Source organism: Tursiops truncatus, chromosome 21, assembly GCF_011762595.2.
Source record: "Tursiops truncatus isolate mTurTru1 chromosome 21, mTurTru1.mat.Y, whole genome shotgun sequence".
In the NCBI taxonomy this organism is placed as follows: Eukaryota; Metazoa; Chordata; class Mammalia; order Artiodactyla; family Delphinidae; genus Tursiops; species Tursiops truncatus.
In genome coordinates this window covers 29,383,014-29,401,661 of record NC_047054.1, presented here as the reverse complement: position 1 = coordinate 29,401,661, position 18,648 = coordinate 29,383,014, and the positions used below count along the sequence as shown (strand labels likewise).

General features: G+C 42.2%; 2 protein-coding genes and 1 long non-coding RNA gene across 6 annotated transcripts in view; 1 reads left to right on the top strand and 2 right to left on the bottom strand.

The window, feature by feature from the left end:
• The window catches only part of DDHD2 (DDHD domain containing 2), a 35,839-nt gene extending 34,693 nt beyond the window's left edge, over window positions 1-1,146 (bottom strand). For all 3 annotated transcript variants that reach the window (XM_073798588.1, XM_019921304.3, XM_073798589.1), the window contains exon 1: window positions 1,013-1,146. The gene's annotated coding sequence lies outside the window, so the exon portion shown is untranslated. The remainder of the gene's footprint in view (window positions 1-1,012) is intronic.
• On the top strand, window positions 1,082-4,822 carry LOC141277486 (uncharacterized). The gene is made up of 3 exons (XR_012328962.1): window positions 1,082-1,218; window positions 2,458-3,898; window positions 4,686-4,822. It is a non-coding gene; the product is annotated as an uncharacterized lncRNA (long non-coding RNA).
• A 5,068-nt stretch (window positions 4,823-9,890) lies between these two features.
• BAG4 (BAG cochaperone 4) overlaps window positions 9,891-18,648 on the bottom strand; it is a 34,559-nt gene continuing 25,801 nt past the window's right edge. For both annotated transcript variants that reach the window (XM_004311802.4, XM_004311804.4), the window contains 2 exons: window positions 17,650-17,904; window positions 9,891-16,923 (listed from right to left, as the gene is read on the bottom strand). In XM_004311802.4, the coding sequence (XP_004311850.1) occupies window positions 16,432-16,923; window positions 17,650-17,904 (747 nt within the window). In that variant the 3' untranslated portion in view covers window positions 9,891-16,431. The remainder of the gene's footprint in view (window positions 16,924-17,649; window positions 17,905-18,648) is intronic.

The following is an 18,648-nucleotide window of genomic DNA, read 5'->3' as shown; positions in this document are numbered from 1 at the left end:
ACCACTTTGCACTGATCTTCCAATCCTCTCAGAAAACTGCATGGTTTTAATTAAACAAAACTGGAATCACAAGAAACACATGGTCGAAATCTTGACTGCAAAAAAAATTTTACCCCAATTTCCAATCTAAGTCTGGTCCCAAGGCAAAAACGCGTACTCCGTCTTAATAACGCCTGGTTTTAGGCTCCGGGCCCTTGTCATTACACATTTACATGACTACTGGAATCACACTACTGAAAATAAAACTATTCACTTAAGAACCAGTCACTTTTTATCAATGCTTGAAGGGTGCTTAAGTAGAGACTATGGTACAAATTCTGAAAACGCGAACCCTCGCTTGGGGCCACTGTGCGCAGGCGCGCACCCACTCGCACCATCCAGGTCTCAGACGAAAAGTAATAACTGACCTCAAAAGCCTCCTTCCCTCAAGGAAGACCGTGACCTGTGTGTTTCCGCCCCTTTAACACTCGCAGAGACTAACACTGCAGACGTCGAAAGTAAACCCAGGCTCCTTGGAGGGGCGCGGGCAAGACCATCGCTATCTCAGCACCGAGCGCAGCGGGACCGCAGCACCCGGCCTCCCTCGGAGCGGACGCTCTCCAGCTTCCGCCACTTTATCTTTTTTCCCAGCACGAATTTACCTCCGCCACTTTGTGTGTCCCTTCTCCCCACGACCCCGGGCCTCCTGCAGCCCAGGTCTGGGACCTCAGGGTTCGCGGACACCTCTCCCCGTTCCGCGTCCAGCCCCGCAGAGAGGAGCGGAGCGTGGATGAAAACAAGGTAATTTCCCGGTGCCTTCGGGCACGGTGGATGCAAAAGGGGCCCTGGCCGCGTCCCTGTAACCGCTGTCACCCCCACCCCGCCAGGGCTGGTCCTCCCAGCCCCCCTTCCCTGCCTCGGGCGTCGCGTCCTCCTTTGCCCCTGGCATCTCCATCCCGCAGTGCCTCCCACCCGCACGCCGGTCGGAGCCCTGGGCCCGGCCGCCGCCCCCAACGCGCCCCGGCAGACTCACCTTGCAGCCCCGCAGCCTTTCAAGTTCTCCTGCCTTCGCTGAGTGGGCTACGACATATCCCCAAAGGAGGCCTTCCCCGCGAGCCCAGGAGGGGCGGAGCGGAGCAGAGCAGGGCGGAGCTTGCGGCCCTGCCGGGCTCGCGCCCAACACAGGCCTCCGCCGCGCTCCCAGCGGCCGAGCAGCGGGCAAGGTTGCCAAGAGCAAAGGTGAGGTGACGGGGACCGCTGCGTGGAGGAAACGAGTGGGGCGTGGAGGCCCGCAGGGGCGCTGGCGGGAAGTGTCGCGAGAGGTGGAGGGAATCGCGCGAGATGTGCGCCTCCGAGCGGGCTGGCGGTCGGAGCGCTGGGCACGCGGGTGTTGCCGGCGGCGCGCCCTCCGCTCGGTACCCGCGCGCGGGGTCTGGGTGCAAGGCCTCAGGTATTTAGAAGGCAGGGATGAGGAATGAGACGTTATAGGTGGAGAGCGTTTCAAATTGCAGTGAAAGCAAGGTTCTTCAAGATGACCCAGCCTCCCCACTTAATAGATGGGAAAACAGACCTCTGACCCGGTGGTACCCTGGCTAACCCTGCTCATGGGCCGGGATGGTGCAGGGACGCCGGGATGCCATGCCCTTAGTGAGAAGTAGGACAGGCGCTGGCGGTAGTTGCGTCTACCCAGACCTCCACTTCTGGGTGCTGAGAACGGATACCATTGGCATTTGCAAGGGAACAAAAGATCGTCTCTGGGTCTTTGCCCCTCTCCTTTGCGTTTATTGGGATTTAGAAGCTGCCAAAAAGATATCTTTAAAAGATGTAGAGGTGAGCTTGGCAGGATTCAAAAGCCGCAAGAGGGTTGGAGATGAGATATTTTTGTCCAGCAAGATGACATAACAGAGGTCAAGAGGTTAAAAGAATTCCCCAAGTAGTAGCCCTACCAGCTCTCCTGTTTAGTTTTCTGGAAGACTTCAATTCCTTCGGGCATGCAATAAAATACTTCCCTATTTTCTAACTAGATTATAGGGCAAGGGTTCAGGGAATGTTTTTCAGTCTTGTTATTTCTTCAAAAGCTGAGAAAAAGGAAACTAAAAGGGATTTTTTAATAACAGATTAATTCTCTTACAGTTTAAGAGCCACACACAATTATCCACAAGTTTACTTATACCTTCTCAAATTTATAACACCTGAATAGCTTCTGTTCTTTGCAGATGAAATGGAGCAGGACCCCACGGTCCCTGCCCCTCACCCCATGTCCTCAGCCCGCCTTTTGTCTGTGGAAAAACTTTAGCCAAAGAATAAGTTTAATCAGAGAAGTGAGAAAATGCAGAAACAAAGGAAAACAGTCAAAGGAGACCAAATAATAGTTTAGTCATTAAGCATAGTCAAGGACGTTCAGTCCCTCAAGGGCTATAGATAATATTCTGAGCCGTATCCTGTGAGCTGTCTTACAGATACTGAAATCCCCACCAGGTGGAAGAAGTTAACTACATGATGACCAGACTGTAGCCATGACATAAGCTGCCACAATTCCAAGAACTGGCCTCAAAGAAATGGAAACCCTGGAACTAAAGATTAACTGTTCTTAAAACAACCAAGATGACGCTGACCAGACCACCGCATTACTGGTTTCACGATGACTGTCCGAACTGACTGTGCTGTTCTGCTCCTGCCTATGCAACCCTGAAACTTCCCTTTAAAAGCCCCTGTCCCCTGAGAGCAGTCGGGAGTTGGTTCTTGGACAGGAGTCCACCCCCTCCCCCGGTTGCCAGCCTCCAAAATAAAGCAAACTTTCCCTTCCTACCAACACTCATCTCTCGAGAATTGGCTTTCCAGCGGCAAGCAGCCGGACCTGGGTTCGGTAACACAGAGGGGATGAAGAAAGCCAGGACTGTGCCCCAGCCTCTAGGATCCTGTCAGATGACTAGCTAATATAACTAATACCAGTAGCTAGCTTTTAACTCTATGTTGTAGGTAACAACTGTAAGCATTTGACAAGTATAATCCCATTTAATTCTCACAGCAACCTGGTGAAGTAGGTTATCCCTATTTGCAGAGGTAGAATGACTCACATACTACCAGCAAGTGATGGAGCCAATGTAAACACAAGGTCTGTCTTCAGAGCCTGCACCTAAGTAACTTACCTAAAATCGCAGTTAAGTGATACGGGAACTTGAATTTAGGCCTTCTTTCTCCAAATCCCTGTTGCAGCCTCTATACCAGCTGTTCTCAATTTTCTTTTTTTGTCTCAGGACCCTTTATACTTTTAATTATTGAGAACTCTATAAAGAGTGTTTATGTAGATTGTATCTACCACTATTTACTGTACTAGATGTTAAAACCGAGAAATTTAAACATTTAATTCATCTAAAAATAAGAAAATCCATTTTATGTAAATATTTTTACAGAAAAATAACTAGTTTCCAAAATAATTGTTTAAAAACCAGAGAAAAGGATGACATCGCTTTACATTTTTGTGAATTTCTTTAATGTCTGGCTTGATAGAAAACCACTGGATTCTCATATCTGCCTCTGCATTCAACCTGTTACAATTTTAGTTTTGGTTGAAGTATATAAGGAAAATCCAGCCTCACTCCACTGTGTAGTTGAAGAAAGAAGGAATCTTTTTTTTTTTTTTTTTTTTGTGTTACGCGGGCCTCTCACTGTTGTGGCCTCTCCCATTGCAGAGCACAGGCTCCGGACGCGCAGGCTCAGCGGCCATGGCTCACTGGGCCCAGCCGCTCCGCGGCATGTGGGATCTTCCCGGACCAGGGCACGAACCCGTATCCCCTGCATCGGCAGGCGGACTCTCAACCACTGCGCCACCAGGGAAGCCCAAGAAGGAATCTTTTAATGGCCTTTTCAGATAATTGTGGAGTATTCTTTTTACTACTACAATAAAATTCAACAAATGGTAGGTTCTTAAAAGTTAGTTGCAATGTGGAATCTGAAAACACATTAGTGAATTTTTGTACTCTGATACTTTAAAACCCATTGGTCTTGGGCTTCCCTGGCAGTCTGGCGGTTAAGACTCTGCGCTTCTGCTGCAGGGCGCGTGGGTTCGATCCCTGGTCGGGGAAGTTCCACATGCCGCAAGGTGCGGCAAAAAAACAAAAAATCCCCACCATTGGTCTATCTTGCACTTTGAATAGATCTTTTACCCATGCATGACTGATGACATCATGCATAGGTCATTTGTAAAATTTCAGTTCACTGAGCTATGCAGCCTTTCAAATGTTAACGTATTTCACTATTTTTTTAATTACCACCAATCTAATTAGAAGTCTTTTAAGTATCAGGAAGCTGTCAAGCTCATAGCAGATAAAGTCTTCCAAAATCCTTTTTCCTGTAAAGGTCTAATTTCATTATTGGCAACAAATACTGTCAGTTGTTTTCCTTGAAGTAACAATCTCACTTTTTCTAGAAAAGTTCTGCCAAATACCTAAATCTGCATAGCCACAGTTTGTCTGTCGTTTGCACTTTCAACTAAAAATGATGTTCCATGAAAAAAAATAGTAGCTAGTTCAGTTACCAAGTCAAATAATGTCACGTGCTTTTTCCTCAAGTGACCAGCTGCAATATATTGGTCATTCAGATGAATGTATATATTAATTCACAACTCCTAGCTCACAGCTCCCAAAACCCTTGGACTTTCCTGAGCTATAAAAGCAGTGAGATAATATTTGGTCTCTTGTCCTCAGGTCCTGAAAACGCTTCAGAGAAAGTGACTTTTGGATCCCACCGAAGGAGGGTGGCTGCTTGCCAGGAGAGCCAACCATGTGGTTAGAGGGTGGGACCTTTCAGTCCCAACGCCCAACCTCTAGGCTGGAGATTGAATCCGTTGCCAACGGCCCAGTGACTGAGTCATGCCTTTGTAATGAAGCCTCACTAAAAATCCAAAGGACAAGGTTCAGAGAGCTTCCAGGTTGGGGAACATGTGAGGATTGGGGAGAGTGGCGCACCTGGAGAGGGAACGGAAGGTCTGCCCCCCCTCCCCAGGCCATGCCCTATGTATCTCTATCATTCATCTGGCTGTGGTTTTATATCCTTTTATAATAAACTGGTAATCTAGTAAATAAATGGGTTTTCCTGAGTTCTGTGAGCCGTGCTAGCAAGTTAACTGAAGCCAAGGAGGAAGTCATGGGAACGTCTGGCCTGTAAGAATTGCTTGTTGGTGTGTGGAGGCCTCTACACACACACTGGAATTGGGTCCAGGAACGCTTTTCCCCAGTGTACTTCAGCCCGCAGAATTGCTTCCTGCGTACTGATCATTTTGTCACACAGAATGTGAAAAAGGTGTGAACTCAAGGGTTACGAGTTAATAAAATTAATAATTTTTACTCTTCATGAAGTATATTCTTAAGTGAAACTGGCACTGTTTTTATTACAAATTCAGGGCAGTGGACAATACGGTGACTGGTAGAACAATTTGTTTCCACTGCCTTAATTCCTGGTAAGGCGCCAGCAATTTTACCCACCATTGCTCTTCCATCAACAGTGCAAATGTCAACAGCATAGCAAAAAAGGCAAATCATGTCCTGGTACAATTAAGAAAACCGTTTTGATCTTGTGACCCCTAAAGGGGTCTCTGAGACTCCCAGCCTCCATGGACCACCCTTTGAGAACGACAACAATTAAATGTGCCTAATCTGGGGCTTGGAATACAAAAGCAATGAATAACACAATACCTACCCTGAAGGAGTTCACAGCTCAATAGGAAACACAGGCAGGTAAACAAATAAATATATCTTGTTGAACACAGATGTAGAGAGCAAATGTATGGACACCAAGGGGGAACGGGAGGTGGGGTGGGATGAACTGGGAGACTGGGATTGACACATATACACTACTATGTATAAAACAGACAACTAATGAAAACCTACAGTACAGCCCAGAGAACTCTACTTGGTGCTCTGTGGTGACCTAAAAGGGAAGGAAATGCAAAAAAGAAGAGATATATGTAAAAAAAAAAAAGAAAAAGAAAAGCACAGGAATATGAACATTTCTTCATATTCCCATGACAATAAATACTCTGGGTTCAAACCTCAAAAAAAAAAAGAAATATATCGCGTTGACTGCTACAACAGAGACCAGATACACCAATAGTTACAAGAGAGGGAGTAATCTCATGTCCAGTCATACCTCCAGAAACTCTCATTCAGTAGGTCTTCGGTGGGATTCAGGAATCTGCATTCTAAACAAGCCCTCTTGGTGATTTGGATGCAGACAGCATGAGATCCACACTTTGAGAAACACTGCCTTAAGAAGTATAAATTCTAGGTTTCCAAGAAGGCCCAGCAGGTAGGTAGTTTCAGAAAGAGAGAATATCTGATGATATCTCTCAGAAAACCACCAGCTGGGCTTCCCTGGTGGCACAGTGGTTAAGAATCCGCCTGCCAATGCAGGGGACACGGGTTCAAGCCCTGGTCCGGGAAGATCCCACATGCCGCGGAGCAACTAAGCCCGTGCGCCGCAACTACTGAGCCTGTGCTCTAGAGCCTGTGTGCCACAACTACTGAAGCCCGCGTGCCTACAGCCCGTGCTCCGCAACAAGAGAAGCCACTGCAATGAGAAGCCCGCACACCGCGATGAAGAGTAGCCCTCGCTCGCCGCAACTAGAGAAAGCCCACGCACATCATGAAGACCCAACGCAGCCAAAAATAAATAAATAAAATAAATTAATTTCTTTTAAAAAAAGAAAGAAACCACCAGTTAATTTCACTGGCTATTGCTGTTGCAGTGGTATATCAAATCTTTTACCAGAAAAAGGCTTAAAAGGTAAAATCGGAAACAAAGTCTATTTTTTCCCTTTCAATGCTCCAGCACAGGAGACAACAAACTTTCTTCTGTAAAGGGCCAGATAGATATTTTAGGCTGTGTGGGCTGTAAGGTTTCTGTGGCATCTAATCAGTTTTGCTGTAGCACAAAAGCAGCCAGAGACAGTATGTAAACCACTGGGTGTGGCTGTGTCCCAATAAAACTTTATTTACAAAAACAGGCAGTGGGTTAAATTTGGTCCCTGGTGGTAGTTTGCTGACTCCATGCTCCAGTGCAAAAGATAATGCTAATGGCCAGTAAGCTGCCTAAAGAGCAAAAGCAACAGTCTAAGGGTCATGAAACAACTGGATTTCACATCTAAAGTCGGAATAATTGTTAGGCATCAAAAGGTATTGTGTTGAGTGCCTATCAAGGCATTAGGTGCTACGAGGATACATAGTTTTTGGAGACAGAAGTTCTCAACCCCTGGTGGACACATCGGCATCAAAAGTTGAGAGAACTCCGCAGTTGTTTCTGATGATCTGACAATAAAATAACAAGGCCAGGCTGTGACAGTGATTCTCAAACTCTAATGAATAGAAGGGTATGCTAAGTAGATTCTTTAAATTTCAGGTCCAAACCCAAGATAGTTAATCAGAGGGGTCATGAATCTACATTTTAAACAAGAATATACAGGCTGCTGCTGTGCGGCAAGTACCACTTACTTTGTTTATAAAAGAATGTTAGAACTAGAGGAACCATAGAGACATCAGTGTGACGTTCTCTTCCAGCCCAAAGTTGGTGAGTTTTATAAGTCCATAAACCATTCATAAAAATGCATTTTATTACTTTATAGCCACAACTGAATAGTTCCTGCCCTCAAGCTGAATAATCTTAGATTTTTTTTTCCCCACTTTGAGGCAAGTGATTTGCCTCTGTCTCACTTCAATGAAGACTGTTTTGAGCTGATAACTTCAGTTGAAGCTGTGCAGCAAGGTGTCTCCTTGGGCCCCTGGAGGTTTCCATCAAGCCAAGGTTTCCTCTTGGCTAGGGTTGTCGAATTGAGCATATGTAAATGTAGCAAATGCAAAAGTTAAATACAACACTTTTAGGAAACAATAAGAGAAAATCTTCAGGAACTGGGGGTAAGCAAAGAGTTCTTAGAGACTTGACACCAAAAGTTCTCAAGAGGAAAAACTGATAAATAGGATTGCATCAAAATTAAAAACTTTTGCTCTGTGAAAAACTCTGTAAAGAGGATGAAAAGACAAGCGACAGACTGGGATAAAATACTTGCAAAGCACCAATCTGACAAAAGACCAGTATCTAGAAAACACACAGAATTCTTAAAACTCAGCAGTGAAAAGACAAACAATCAATATCATTCTTCAATAAGAGGGACCAGGGCTTCTTGGAGGAGCAAATGGTTCTAGCGCTGGAACAGGAAATATGCAGGATGAGCCTGAAGAATCATGTAGTGCCAGAAAGTGAGGAGGGCTCCAAAAAGAAAAAGCCCCCACAATCATGGGGGTGTGTCAAAAGGACACAACTGAAAGAGCTCCCAATGGCCAAAGCAAGACATTCTGAGCAACAAAATAAATAAGGTAGGGCTTCCCTGGTGGCACAGTGGTTGAGAGTCCGCCTGCCGATGCAGGGGACATGGGTTCGTGCCCCAGTCCGGGAAGATACCACATGCCACGGAGCGGCTGGGCCCGTGAGCCATGGCCGCTGAACCTGCGCGTCCGGAGCCTGTGCTCCGCAACGGGAGGGGCCACAACAGTGAGAGGCCTGCGTACGGCATAAATAAATAAATAAATAAATAAAGTAGCATTAGATCATAACACAAGTATAAAATAAATATCTATGGGTCCACACGGATATAAATGACTGATTAAACAAATAAATAAATGGGAGAGAATGACCAAATCTACCTTGCACGTAAATTCTAAAGAATTAACATAGATAAACACCCTCACCGACATGGAGGATAACTCCCCATCCCGTAAGTGTGGAGCTGCAAATGGGGACTTCCAAAGAATACAGTATGAAAAGGGGGAAAAAAGAAATAGTAACTGTGTAGTGGAGAAACCTGACAGACTCTACCTCAGCCAGGTGATGAAGGTTAACATCAACAGTATGAGCTATGTAGATAGTAAATACATTTGATATATGATGAGAAAGGGCACTTACCTCTGTGGTCTTCCTCCCCCAAATCCAAGCCCCAGTGTAATTATGAGAAAAGCACCAGACAAATCCCAGTTGAGGGGCATTCTACAAAATATCTGACCTGTACTCCTCAAGGCTAGCAAACTCATCAGAAACAAGGAAAGTCATGGGCATTCCCTGGTGGCCTAGTGGTTAGGATTCCAGGCTTTCACTGCCATGGCCCAGATCCAATCCCTGGTTGGGGAACTGAGATCCCACAAGCCATGCAGCGTGGCCAAAAAAAAAAAAAAAAAAAACCGAAAAAACAAACAAGGAAAGTCTGAGAAACCGGCACAGCTAAGAGGTTCCTAAGGAGATAATGATGACTAAATGTAATACGGTATCCCGAATGGCATCCTGGAAAAGGAAAACGGTGTTAGGTAAAACCAAAGGAAATCTGGATAAAGTATGAACTTTAGTCAACAAGAATGTATCAATACTGATCCATTAATTATGACAAACGTACAACACTGATTTAAGGTGTTCATAACAGGGTGTGGGGTATATGGGAGCTCTGTAGTATCATCACAATTTTTCTGTACATCTAAAGTACTCTACAATAAGAAGTCTATTAAAATAAACCCAGTTAGCAAGTGGGCAAAAGACACACACAGACATTTTACAGAAGAGAATACACAGATGGCAAATAAGCACATGAAAAGATGTTCAACATCATTAACCATTAAGGAAATGCAAATTAAAGCACAATGAGATATCACTACCTACCTACCCATCAGAATGGTTAAAATAAAAAATAGTGACACCACCAAATACTGGCAAGAATGCAGAGAGACTCATACATTGCTGGTGGGAATGTAAAATGGTACAGCCACTCTAGAATAGTTTGGTAGTTTCCAAAAAATTAAACATGCAACTTTCATATGACCCAGAACTATACTCCTGGGCATTTATCCCAAAGAAATGAAAACTATGTCCACACAAAAACCTGTACATGAATGTACATAGCAGCTTTATTCATAATAGCCCAAACTGGAAACAACCCATACATCCTTCAAGAGGTGAATGGTTGAACAAACTGTGGTACATCCATATCATAGACTACTACTTAGCAATAAAAAAGAACTACAGATACAGGAAACAACTTGGATGAATGTCAAGAGAGTTATGCTGAATGGAAAAAAAAAAAAAAACAATCTCTAATGGTTACATACTATACAATACTATTTATACAGCATTCTCAAAAGGACAAAATTTAGAAATGGAGAACAGATTAGTGGTTGCCAGGGGTTTAGCATGGTGGGAAAGGAGAAGCAGGTGCGGCTGTGAAAGGTCAACAGGAGGAGAGTCATGGTGACGGGACTGTTCTGTATCTTGACCATATCAATGTCAATATCCTGGCGGTGACATCACAGTAAAGTTTTACAAGATGTTACCATTGAGGGAAACTGGGTAAAGGGTACAGGAAAGCTCTGAATTATTTCATAAAACTGCATGTGAATTTACAATTATCTCAAAATAAAAACTTTAATGAAAAAAATACAATATAGGGAATTCCCTGGCAGTCCACTGGTTAGGACCCCGCACTCTCACTGCTGAGGGCTGGGTTCAATCCCTTGTCAGGAAACTAAAATCCCACAAGCCATGTGGCATGGCCAAAAAAATAAATATATAAATAATGCAATACAGTTGGTACTCCTATCGATGGGTTCCACATTCACGGACTCAACCAACTATGGACTGACAGTATTTGGAAAGAAAAAGAATTCAGGAAAGTTCCAAAAACTTGAATTTGCTGCATACCCGGCAACTATTTACATAGTATCTACATTGTATTCACACCTACTTACACAGCATTTACATTGTATTAGGTATTATAACTAGTCTAGAGATGACTTAAAGTATATGGGAGGATATGCACAGGTTTTATGCAATACTACAACATTTTATATAAGGGACTTGAGCATCCATGGACTTTGGTATCCACGGCGGGGTCCTGGAACCAATCCCACGGATACTGACGGATGTCTGTACTCCTAGTTATCTTGGATTTCAGAAAAACAATCATTTTTAGTATCATTATGTCCCATGCCATATGTGGAACACACTGATACTAAAAGGTGACTTGTTGTTTATCTGAAATTCAAATGTAACTGAGGGTCCTATATTTTATCTGGCAATACTACCCTTGGCATTAGCTTATCAGGATAAGGTATAGATTGCAAAATAAAAGAACATTTAAAAGTTGGCTACAGGGCTTCCCTGGTGGCGCAGTGGTTGAGAGTCCGCCTGCTGATGCAAGGGACACGGGTTCGTGCCCCGGTCCGGGAAGATCCCACATGCTGCGGAGCGGCTGGGCCCGTGAGCCATGGCCGTTGAGCCTGCGTGTCCAGAGCCTGTGCTCCGCAAAGGGAGAGGCCACAACAGTGAGAGGCCCACATACTGCAAAAAAATAAATAAATAAAAAAAGTTGGCTACAGAAAATGTGCCCTGATCTCAGAAACCCCTAAATCCTCCCTTCTCAGCAGCTGGCATCTCCTCTGCCTAACATTTTATTACAACAAATGTGCTACTGCCCACCACTCCTGATGAGAAAAGCCACATAGAGTATAAAACCCTCCTATCTTCACAGAGGAGTAAAAATTATCCAGATAATCCTCCCTTCTCAACTTCAACTCAAAATAGCTATTCCATCCAAGAAAGATTATGAAAAAATAATAAACAGAATAGTCAGGAAGCATTTTCTAGAAGCAATTTGGGGTCTCCAGTATAACAACGCTGTAAAAAACACAACCAAGAAGTAATAGACATCTGAAAACTATCTCTAACATGAAAAAGATGGAGATTGAAAAAGAAAGGAAAACGCAACTTTGTAGGAAATTTGAGAAGAAAAAAATCAAGAAATTATCATTAATATCCTCAGAGATATAAGATGCTACACCCACAAACAAGAGCAGAATCCCATAGAGAACACAGAGCACAAAAAAATTCCTAGAAACTAAAAATATGATAGATGAAACAAAATTCAGTGGAGTTGGAAGATAAAGGTGAGTAAATCCCCCACAAAGTACAGCAAAAAGGCAAAAAATGAAAGTGAAAAGATAAGTAAATCAAAGAACCAGTCTAAGAGATCTATAACAGAAACAGTAGGAATTCTAGAAAGATGTAACAGAGATTAGGGTAGCAGAGGAGGAAAAGAAACAAACAAACAAAACTCAAGAAAATGTTACAGGGCTTAAGGGCAGGAGTTTCCAGAACGAAATGTGCCCAGCAAAGTGGACAAAAACAGACCCATACCAACACTGTACTGTAGAGGGGACAAAAATATCCTACAAGCTTCCAGGAAGAAACACTAAGTTTTAAACAAAGGATCATGAAAACACATTTTCAAATATGCCAGATGGAAAAAAATTACTTCCTATGCACCCTTTTCCAGGAAGCTACTGGGGAACATGCTCTACCAAAATGAGGGAATAAACTGAGAAAGAGAAAGACACAGGCTATGGAAAAAAGGAATCCAACAGAAGGGGTGGAGAGAATCCCCAGGATGAACAGAAGACACCAGAATGAAAGTATGCACCAGGAACATACAAGTGCTGCAGGCAGAGGGCTCCAGGAACGCGTCTTCAGGAGCCTAAAATTGATAAAACATGTCTGAGCATCTTAAGAGAAGATTTAGACAAATGATGGAGGGTTTGAGGCCAAATCAGTCATAAGCACATAGGCAAACAAAATAAGTATGACAAATGATTCATTCCAGAGAAAACAAGGAGTTGTTCAGGAAAAGAAAAGTAAGCAATTTACTGCATGACTGAGCTCTGGGCAGCATTTACATAGTATAATAACGTACAACAGAATTACCATGTAAGTCGATTGAGAAACTGGAGGGATCAGAGCTGGGATGTGTGTATGGTAGAGGCAGAGACCTAACCTTCATCCTCTACAACAGAAAATCAGTAGAAATGACCTAAAATTGATAAATCAAAAGGGAGCAATACAACTGTGTAATTTAAAAAATATGGAGATAATTTTTTTAAAAAACTCAATTGAAAGTAGTTACTTTTGTAGAAGGAAAAATGGGAGTGGAACCGAAGAGTGATCCTTTTCATAGAATCGACTTTTTTTAAAGATTTTTTTTTTTTGATGTGGACCATTTTTATAAAGTCTTTACTGAATCTGTTACAATATTGCTTCCGTTTTATGTTTTGGTTTTTTGGCTGCGAGGCACGTGGGATCTTAGCTCCCAGACTCGGGGTCAAACCCACACCCCCTGCATTGGAAGGTAAAGTCTTAACCACTGGACCGCCAGGAAGTCCCAGAATTGACTCTTTAAACTGCTAACTTCCATAGAATTATTTGAGTCTTCAAACTCATAACTTTTTTAAAAAGAAAAAAAGGTGAAAAACTCCAGTCCTCAAGTATCCATCCCCCCCCAAAACTTTTTTTAACGCCAATTTAATCTATATTCTTCAACTTAAAAAAAAATCTTCCCACCTCTAATGGTATTACATTAACCAACTACAAAACTGTTTTCAAAACCCCATTCTTTCAATTCTTAAAAGAATTCCCCACCAACAATGTAGAGACCAGCCCATCCTGCTAATACTTCATTGGGACTTAAATTCATCTAAATATTTACATTGGCGTTTATATTTGGAACAATAGTGGCTTATTATAGAGAACATAGCTGTGTTTAACATGCCAGATCTGGATAACTTTATTCAAGATTGTGACAGAAATTATCCCCAAAGTAATATTAAACTTAGACACTTTTTAAAAGTCCAGATGTGAAATACCAAAAAAAATTTGAATTCAGTCAAGAGTCAATACTAAGTCAAGAACTGAATCAGATCCACAAAAAATGAATACTATTTTCCTTCTTATATTCACTATATTTTCTGGCACAGGTTGCAATTTAGTTTTCCTTTCCTTGACATTGGCATTTGGAATCATTTTAACATGGTTTACACCTTTAAGTTCTAAGTCTGTACTTACCCTGAATATCTTATTATAATTAAAATTATAAATCCAGAAGCAATAGCCCTCCCTTACAGAAAGAATCCAACTAATACATGTAGAAGGAATAAGAGAAACAAAGTCACATTCGAACACCACAGTAGTAACAAGCAAGATCTGCCAGTGGATACAAAAATGAGTGGGCAAAAGTTTAAGCAGAAACAGGACATTTGCATAGCTCACATTATCTCTAGCAAACATTCAGTCATTACAAAGGAAAACATAGTAAGTTTACAGCAGAGAATCCTAGCAGACGCCACCTCAGGTAGTGGCTAAGGTTAATAACACCAGAAATACATTACCGCATCAGGTGTCAAGATACACTGTCACAGATCGGAGGACGCTATGATGACATGACAACTAAATGCGAGGCAGGATCCTGGATTGGATCCTGAAACAGTGAAAGGACATTAGTGAAAAGACTAGAAAATCCCTACTTTCAAAACTCTCTACTTTAGTTAATAGCATTATATCAAGGCTAATTTCTTAACTTGACAAATGTTCTACAGCTATGTAAGATGTTAATACAAAGGGAAAGTGAGCGAAGAGTATACAGAAACCGCTGTTTTTGCAACTCTTCAGGAGGTCTAAAATTATCTCAAAACTAAAAAAAAAAACTGTTAAAAAACATACACACACACATATATATGTGTGTGTGTATAATGTATGATTTATAGATTAAAAAAATCAAGACCTCAGGGAAATTGGTATCTTGGGCACTCAGTTAAAAAATAGTGTTCTCTCCTGTATTAGCCATTGTCTCACTGGTTTATGTTAACTTAGCTTTAAGGTTCTCCCCCTTCTAAATATTTAAAGTACAACTTTTAAATTTTCATAGAAAAGCCTTTTGTAACATTCCTATATTAGGCCAAAAATAAAAATCCTAGAATAAAATTGTCACCATATTATCTCATAAAATCAGTCATACCAACCTAAGGCCCGGCCAGTATTTTTACTTTACTTTTTCTCGTCATATAATATGTTTGTATTGGTTTTTTTTTATAAGGAGAGGAGATGGCTGGTGGATTTATTTTCTTGTTAATAGGCCTGGCAGTCAAGAAAAAAAAAATCACTTGGATATCTTATTAAGAAACAGCAGTTTTTCCAATAACAGATACTGCATACTGGAACTCACTTCAGATGAAAAAAGTAAGTTATCTACCTAAGTCTCTTCTACATGATAGCATAGAGCTACCCGAGCAAATCCAGCTAAGACCCTTTCAACATCCCTTCCTTAAATCTGGCTCTAAAATGACTGTTATTAGTGATGGTAAACATCTTTTTTATAAAATAGGCAATACTGTCTATACAATTTATTCTAGGGAAACAAAGATAAACATCAAATCTACCTTTAAAGGAAGAACACGATTTCCCACTCTAGCTATGGCTGATTCATTCCCTGAGCATGAATCCTCTTTTACCGTCGTCGTTTCTTACTGTAAACTGAGCAGATACACTGAGCTGGAATCTCCTCATAGGGATCCTGATGGTGAAGCTAATATTTTAGATGGAGAACAGCATTCCCAAATGGTTGTATTTATTACTTTTGCAGTTACTTTTGCAGTTATTATTTCTACGTGCTGTGGCATTTAATTTTTAATCTGTGTTCATCACACTGCTCCATATGCAAGCAGCTGTAGTAAAAAGATAATTAAGGGGGAAGAAAGGAAATTTTAAAGTGGCTCTTCATCCAAATACGATTAAGACAGCAAAAAAGGAAATAGCCCCATTTTCATTCCTATACCCATGCCATTTCCAAATTAACCTTCCAATAGTAACATGAAAAATACAAGTGGTAAAACTCTAACCTAATGATCTATACAAAAAAGGAGACAATCTACCTCAGGAACTCACTACACAGTGCAATATATTCAAGTGGTGAAAAGATATAAATTCATCCAGAACTGCCATACTATCTGGCTGTCAGTATAGTCTCTTGAGTAATTATATTAAACATATTACTACAAAATGTACCAAGAAGTAGAGAATAACACTATATTTGTGAACTACAAGTAACAAAACAAAACAGAGGTCCAAGAAGGCTGAAGTCCAAGCTATAATTTACACACATAGTGTACGGTGAAAGCAGTCACAATGTACAAAAATGTGACAAGTAATCCAGATGTTTAAAAAAACAGAGCCTGTTTGTCTCAGACAACATCCAGTCTTATCCGGTAGGTTTCTGATAAGCCTGTTACATAAGATGGATTTCCCTCCTGCTGATAAGAAGCAGCTTGCAGATACCCATAAATTTCTTAAGGGGTGAGTCTACTTGGCAATACTGATAACTCCATAGCTTCCTATTACATTCATTGGTCTGAAAACTGAAAACAACTCATAACCCAACTGTTCTTCCATGTCCTTTACCAGTTTTTCAAGTTTTATATCAAAGGAAAGTTGGAATGTATTGCTTCTTCTCCTCAACAGGCATTTCAAAAAGAGGGTAGTTAACCAAAATCAAGAGTTCTTTGGTCAAGTTAGTAACAGGCTTCCCCTTTGTTCTAAATCCCTTCATAATCCTTTTTTTTCCAATTTTTCCAGTATGGCCTGGATTTTACAAACAGCCTCTTTCCTGGCCTGCCGGACAGAGTCCTGGCCCCCAGTTTCAACTGAATCCAGTTCCAAAAGTTCCTTGGTTAGCATTTCTTCCAAAAGCCAGTATGCTTTGTCTGTCTTTTTCCCTACAAACTCTTCTACTTCTTGCTCAAGATACTGGACCTTCTCCAGCACATGTATGATTTTTTTAATACTTGGGGGAGTCCCTTCATCTGAAGATAAACACTCTTCAGGAAGATTATGACTCTGATCTTGATTGCTGGGATGCTCGTTGGTGGCATTACCATACAGCTGAGGCTCAGCAGTATATTGGACTTGGGAATCCAAGAGCTCTGAATTATCATTGTTCACTGTTCCCGAGGACTCGTACTGATGGACATGGACACTGCAAGGAAGGTTGTGCCGGTTCATGCCTTGATCTGATTGGCTATAGGGGTATGAGGAATCCTTGGAGTAGGAGAGCAAAGAGGGGAAAAAAGCTGTTTTAATGGAGATCCATCAACATCAGATTTGTTAGCCCACATCTTTCACCTGACCAGGAAGGTACATGAAGACTCCCCACCCATAAAAGTGGACGGCCCTCCTTAATCATTTGAGAAGAATACAGCCCTAAAAAGATAAAAGGCAGAGAATTCCTGAGTATAAAGGCTGGAATCTACCCTGAGACAGGTCATCATCATGAACACCTCATAATCTATCCTTACCACCTCACAATCTGTCCAGTGACTTAATAAATAGGAATCAGATAGTTTTTTCCCCTAAAGAGATAAAACCTGAAGACAAATCTTAAAAAGGAACCTGGCCACAAGCAAATGATGTTCAAGTGTGTGGTTTCATAAAACCATGCAATTTCACATTGGTTTTGTCTTCTGTCAGGAGACTGAGGTAGTAAAATCTGATCTTTGATTTTGTCTAACATACCAATGGTATTACATCTAATTTAGTAAATGAGCATTCTCCTGTCGTTTAAAAAAAGGAATGAACCTAAAACTGCTCTAAAAAATAAAGTCTATTTTAAATAAAAAGTAAACTGGGCTAGGTAAAGTTACAGGTAGTAGCCACCAACATTTTGAAGTTAGTCCCCATTTAACACAGACCAATGCAGAAAAAGTTCCACGCTGTGCTCTCTTAATTACCCAGACATTAAGAGGACAACGTCTAGAAGCCTCCTACCTTGGGCTGTGGGGCTGGGGGGGAAGGAGGTGGCCGAGGAGAGCCACTGCTTGGCCATGATGAAGCGCTGTCACTCATGTAGAGACTCCCAGGTGGTGCTGAGGGGGCAGCTGAAGGCCAGGGGTAACGGGCTCCCATGCCATAAGCACCCGGAGGAGCCCAGGAGTCCCCCTGGGATCGTACAGTTGGTCCTGGTGGTGGAACACTACGATTACCATCCCCATAAGGATAATGGGGCACGCTCATTCCAGGGTTCTAGATTGAGAGGAAGGAAATACACTGGTCATTGCTAAAAGACACTTAAAGAAGTAATGAAAATATTCTAGTGTAAACAGATTCAGAGATGCTTCCTCTTGGCTTAACAGGGTATATCTTAGCTGCTATGGGACTAAACTGTAGTATTTCTAATGAGTTGCAAATATTTTCTCCAAACCTAAAAAAGCTTGGTTCCAAAGATATCAGGGGCAGATTTGGTGACCATCAAACTCAGAAAAATAGGGCCTAAACTTCAGTGGCTGAAGCACAGCATAAGTCTGTCCCACAGCATAAGTCTGTCCCACAGATACTATAAATAAATGGACCCTTATGCTATAAGGAAGCACAAATAAAGACATACTAGAACTCTCCTTGAAGTGAACAGAGAAATAAACATTCATAGAATATTAAAAAATATAAACCTAACCTTTTGGGCTTCCCTGGTGGCACAGTGGTTAAGAATCTGCCTGCCAATGCAGGGGACACGGGTTCGAGCCCTGGTCCAGGAAGATCCCACATGCCGCGGAGCAACTAAGCCCCTGCACCACAACTACTGAGCCTGTGCTCTAGAGCCCGCGAGCCACAACTACTGAGCCCGCGTGCCACATCTACTGAAGCCCACGTGCCTAGAGCCTGTGCTCCGCAACAAGAGAAGCCACTGCAATGAGAAGCCCACGTACCGCAACGAAGAGTAGCCCCCGCTCTCAGCAACTAGAGAAAAGCCCACACGCAGCAACAAAAACC